General features: G+C 36.2%; 1 protein-coding gene across 1 annotated transcript; it reads right to left on the bottom strand.

The window, feature by feature from the left end:
- Window positions 1–316: 316 nt before the first annotated feature.
- On the bottom strand, window positions 317–4021 carry LOC113296809. The gene is made up of 6 exons (XM_026545157.1): window positions 3681–4021; window positions 3029–3546; window positions 2852–2927; window positions 1692–2209; window positions 1519–1598; window positions 317–627 (listed from the first exon to the last, which is right to left on the bottom strand). Exons 2-5 carry the CDS (start codon window positions 3533–3535, stop codon window positions 1566–1568), a joined length of 1134 nt encoding a protein of 377 aa, XP_026400942.1. The 5' UTR covers window positions 3536–3546; window positions 3681–4021; the 3' UTR covers window positions 317–627; window positions 1519–1565.
- Between the last annotated feature and the right edge of the window lie 1612 nt (window positions 4022–5633).

Raw genomic sequence — 5633 nt, 5'->3', positions numbered from 1 at the left:
GAGAATTCTGATTTTATGCTTCTCGTCTAGGGTTGCAACTTGGAAGAGACCGGCAAACCAAAGAGGAGTTACCCATCTCTATATATAAGCAGTTAAGCGTCATATATGGAAAGGGTTTAGTATTTCTATTTTCGGGACACCGACGGAAACAGAATAGAATGTTTTGTTAGTAAGAAACGTTTAAGACGCCGGAAACGACAACACAACAGGCTATGTATCAGCTTCCAAAACAGCTTAGATTTTTTCAGTCAATTGCTTGTTCATAATGCATCTAGTCAGAGTTGCTCAAAAATAACAATGAGCCCTAAAAAAAATCTGGGTCCCAAATGGGCTTTTGCAGTACTAGTATTTAATAGATCGAATTGAATCCGTATCAAAACAAGTACTACTGAGACTAAGTATTAAGCTTAGGATGGATATTAATAAGCAGTACTAGTATTTAAACTGTAGCTTGTGTCTCAGAATCAGCCAACAGATACTTGGTACTAAACAAAAAGTCACACCATGACAAGAAAGTTAAACCGTTTTTTTATCTACTGCTTCAACAAGCATAAAACTACACACTATTTTGCCCGGGTATCTACATAATCAGGTGGAGCACGCCTTCATCACACACCATCTCCAGTTCTGCCAAAAACAAACATAACATTGTAAGAAAAATTAGATAATGCAAGAGATACAACAAAAACTGGAGCAGAGGTAAGCAGAATATGTTGCATCATTTTTTGGTTGCTGGTAAGCCCCAAGTGTGTTGGTTTTCCGTTTTCACAAAATTGGCTTAAATGATCCCAGTGCCAAGAGATGAGCAGAATGAAAGGCTACCAGACATTAATAAGCTGGTATGACCAGAGACATGCTACAAGAAGTTTTTACTCTAATAACCAACTACAGATGAATCATGATAACATTATAAATGTGTTCTATGAATATAAGAAACTGAACTACAAGATAAACTGAATTACATGCTACAAGATAAACTGAATTACATGCTACAAGATAAACTTAGTACAAGCCCTCATAAGCAATAAACAGAGCTCCTGGAACAGAGCTGGTGAAGTCTTAAATCAAAAATGGATCAGGACAGCAACACCAGTTATAGTATCTGACTGAGACGTTGATGATAAAATATCAACAAAATTTGAGCAACTGAATGCGTAAAACACATTTCAGTTTCACAAAGTAAACATGATCCACAGAAAGCTTATGAATGAATCACTGCAGATATTGACAAGACTAATGTAAATATCTTTCTATTGTTTGGAAAAGCATCAGTAATATCAAGTTTTAACAGTAAGAGAGCTGCAGCCAGAGTGTCCAACATTTTGAGTACAGAGTACATGTGACAAGTATTTTGATATACAAAATGCGACAAAACAAACAGGCAAATGTATAAGTATGAGTGCTGACTACCTTGTTAGCTTGAACTGAACTCTAGTTTCCAAAACTTGTCCACCAAATCATTATAAGTAATTTTTATTTAGTTTTTAACACACAAACATTTAGTTGGAAATTACATACCTCTATTAGATATGATCATTTTCCCACTGCTGGCACAAGGAGCGTTTCTAACTTTCCTTCTCCACAGGAGGTTCGGTGAACTGTATAATTGTAGTTTCTGTTAGTAAATGGCTAAAAATAGAACCACGTCTCAAGTTTATTTATGTATCAAAGCACAGATCAGATACTATTACCTTCGAAGTGACCACGAAAGCCAAAGTGAGCCCACATGTTATCAGCTTCAAAGGTGGTTCTGAGTTCGTCAAGAAGAGCACCATCCGCAAAGCATACGTCACAGCTAGCCCATCACTCACGCCGGTGCGATCATAATCCCACCCATTTGTGAGTATGCAGATAGTGAACATAGAAACAATTGAAATTATGATAAATGGGAGTATTGTATTATCATCTAGAAACCCTTCACATAACCCCATCATGCAGATCACCACAAACCATCTTCTTTCCTCTCTACCTTGCTGGAGCTTCACGAATTCAGTCAGCAATTGCTTAAACAGAATAATACCTCCGCCATAAATAGCTAGTGAAGATGCGATTCCTAGAATCAAGATCACAGAACTTGTTGTGTAACCCGATAAAACCCTATGGGCAATCCTAATGGTAGCTGCGCCCCCAGTAATTCTAATCAGCAGAGAGCATAGCCAAAACAATTTAACCACAAGGCCACTTCTTCGCCTGTTTTCATGAGGCTCTCCTGCAAGAACATATAGTATAGGTTAGTCCAAGAAATACTAACTGGAATAGTTGTGAATATCTAATGAATAGCTTATAGCTTCCTGTTGGAAATAACATATTTGGGCTACTTTCTGCTGTAATCAGAACATTTGGTTGGGCTTAAAATCCAACTCAGCATGTTAAGTTTGAAATCCATAATATTATCAATAAAAGTGTAGTCGATACTTGCACATAACAAAAAAAATCAATATACAGAGGACCAAATTACAACCTTCAAAGACTACATTCGGGTATTAAGGGGTATCGAATAGCGGACACTGAAAAATTGTTGTCACACTGGTACGGATAATCTTATCAATAGTAGAGATGATTCCATGAGTTTTTGGACTTTTGGACTCTTACAGCTGTTTCTGCTAACCCAAACTCATGTAACCAGCAAATTACATGTAACACGGATGGAAAGATTTCATCATGATACAACTTTTTGGTTACACGGAAGGTAACCTTTTTGGTCGTTGCTGTTCCGTCTCTAGTATTAGCTCTTTGTTTACAGTAACAGAACAAACTAAAAGTAGAACCAATAGCTAAAGATAAATCAACATGATACAACTTTTCATCTATTTCAATAACAAAGATGACAATGCTGAATCTGAAACAATACCTGTGAAGTAAACATTTTGCTTTAAAGGAGGGGAATCATCAGTCATGTCACGAAGAGGTTCTGCAACGCTGGTAAACTACAAAATCGACATCAATATTATCAGTAAAAAGCATGAAAAGCAAAACACATATACTTGTAGCATTATAGCATTTTGTAAACACTCATCAAAAGCTTTACCAGGGATATGATGGAGACAGCCAGAACTACTCCACACATTGCTGATTGCTCCAACTTCATAGCCATGGTGCTGATAATAAACCACTTCCCGGATGCAATTAATATGCCCTCAGTCAATCCACTATGATCCCTATCCCATCCCAAGGAGACCACACATAACATACATATGGAAATGAGAGGCACAATTTTTGAGGAATTCGTATTTTTGCCAATTGTATCATACAACCCTAGTTTAACAAGATTGGCCACAATAACACAATTGGTATAGGAAGGTGGTCTTTCAAGAACACCTAAAAACAACTTCAGTGCCATAAGTACCTCATCAAGTAAGGGTTTGAAGATCAAATTAACAAGCTTAGCAGTTAGAAGATACTTGATAACAACCCCAATAAACAAACTAAGTGGTAGTCCACTAAATGGATTCAGAAACCATTGAACAACAAGATAAAACAATAACCCTTTTAGTGAAATGGTGAAGAAATTGATAGCCTCAACACTTCTAGCCATGATTTCTTCTCCTGCATGAGTGTTAAACACTAGGAGTTAGTCGATTAATCAAGCGATACTGTTAAAATCGTTTTCAATTTCTAGGGTTTGGGTTTAAAACATGGAAAACAGAAAAGAAATTGAAAAGATTAGAGAATCGATTTACCTTTCGTGTAGTAAGAACTGATGACGATGACGAGAGTAGTTGCAGACACAGTGATCGAAGAATTTGGTTTTGGAAGTGTTAGGGTTTTAGAGTGAGAAATTAGATGAAGACGGTTTCGTGATTACCTAGAGAAGGGAAAGGTTTGCAGTACCTTCCCGCGCACTAAGCATGCCCCCACAACAGAAACAGCATTGTATTTGTGATCAACATACTAGAAGGTTCTATGATTCTATCGCCATCTATCACGGAAAACAAGTTTTGGTGGGCTTGAACATGGTCCGGATTGGATTGGCACTTCGGCTTTTGCGCCATCCGCATTTACGGTTTTAGTCGCACCAGCATCCAAGATTATTTTTTTTCTGAGCTTAACACCGAAAATGTGAAGAATAACAAAGAGAGCTTATAATAAAAGCTCCCAAAAAGAAGTAAACAAACCAAAACAAGTTGTAAAACTGTAGTTAACAAAAAATCCTGAAAATGTCGGTTCCCACACACCAGTTGAAGATGAAAATCTTCACACTATCAATGATTGAATCTAAAGATTTATATCCGCCATTGAAATCTCTATTATTCCTCTCAATCCAAGATTTCAAGTTTGACAATCAGCATCCAAAACAAGAAAAGGAAAAAATTAAAATTCTCATATGATAGAGTAAACCGTAACCGATTGAAGGAATTTGACCAAATTAGGAAGGCGCTATTAAGATACTCTTACAAATTGGGGGATACTCAGGAAAAAAAACAACATTATGTAGTAATTTAAGAACTCTGTATCCAAACAATTTTTGTTATGGCTAAATTATCCTTAAGTATCCCCCAAGTTTGTTAGAAGTCGATATTGGTTCAAATGGAATTGGCATTGATAACGAACAATCGGTATTGGATTCATGAAAATCGACTATGCCGACTCCTAACATGCAAAAATACGCATATAACTTAATTTCAGTCGGTATTGAATTCAACCTACAAACAATGGCGACGGACACAGTCGGTATTGGTTTCATCAACAAAACAATATTGATTATAACAGTCGGCATTGCATTCAAACTAATATCAATACCGAGAGTGAGTAGTTATTTTGGTATTCAACAATTTCGCTAAATTTTCTTGGTTGTAGCTTCGACTTCTTTCTTCTGGGATTACTCAGCATGTTCTCGTTTCATTATTTTGTTGTATCAAATATTACAGTAGAATATCAAAAGAACAAAACGACATCATTAAAACTCAAGTTTAAAATTAAAAGAAGCATTAATGGAGGTCTCGTAATTGATAATTCTTACTGTCAAGAAAATACATAGAAGAAGACAATTGAGATTTTTTTTAATATAAATCAGTCAAACACTATAAGGAGCTTTTGAATAAGATACTACAAAATCGATCGAAAACTAAATAACTTTAAAAAAAAAATCTTTATCGATATCAAATCATTCCATATAAGAAGATCGATATGTTGAAATTGCTTGTAGTTTTATGTTATTGTTAGTATACTTGTTTGATTATGAATCGCCACCATCATCACTATCTGATGATATTGCTTCACATATTTGAGGGGGTACCAAATTAAAAGTACCCCCTTGCCAAAATCCAACCTCATATAACCAAGAGTGTCCCCCCAATTTGTGAGAGTATCCCCTAATTGTGTCTTCCAAATCAGGTGCTACTATGCAATATTAATACTCATTCATTTACCTAAACTCTTACATACACTCCTTCATGTGGAGGAGTGCGCGATAGTGGAGATTAACAAGCACATGACCAGCCGCTCAGGAAAAAATAGTGTTGGGAGGCACATGATCATCCTTTTAAAGAAAAACCAGTATTAGGAGACACATGATCAGCCTCCTGAAGAAGAAAAAACATTAAAATAACTAAATAAAATTTTAGAGAGGCACGCGATCAGCCTCTTGATTAGTTTATCTCCCTGATAGATTGATCATGTGCCTCTTAGTGTGT

The sequence above is a fragment of the Papaver somniferum genome, chromosome 7 (assembly GCF_003573695.1).
Source record: "Papaver somniferum cultivar HN1 chromosome 7, ASM357369v1, whole genome shotgun sequence".
Lineage (NCBI taxonomy): Eukaryota > Viridiplantae > Streptophyta > Magnoliopsida > Ranunculales > Papaveraceae > Papaver > Papaver somniferum.
The sequence above is the reverse complement of the archived record's forward strand: the minus strand, read 5'-3'. Positions and strand labels throughout refer to the sequence as shown.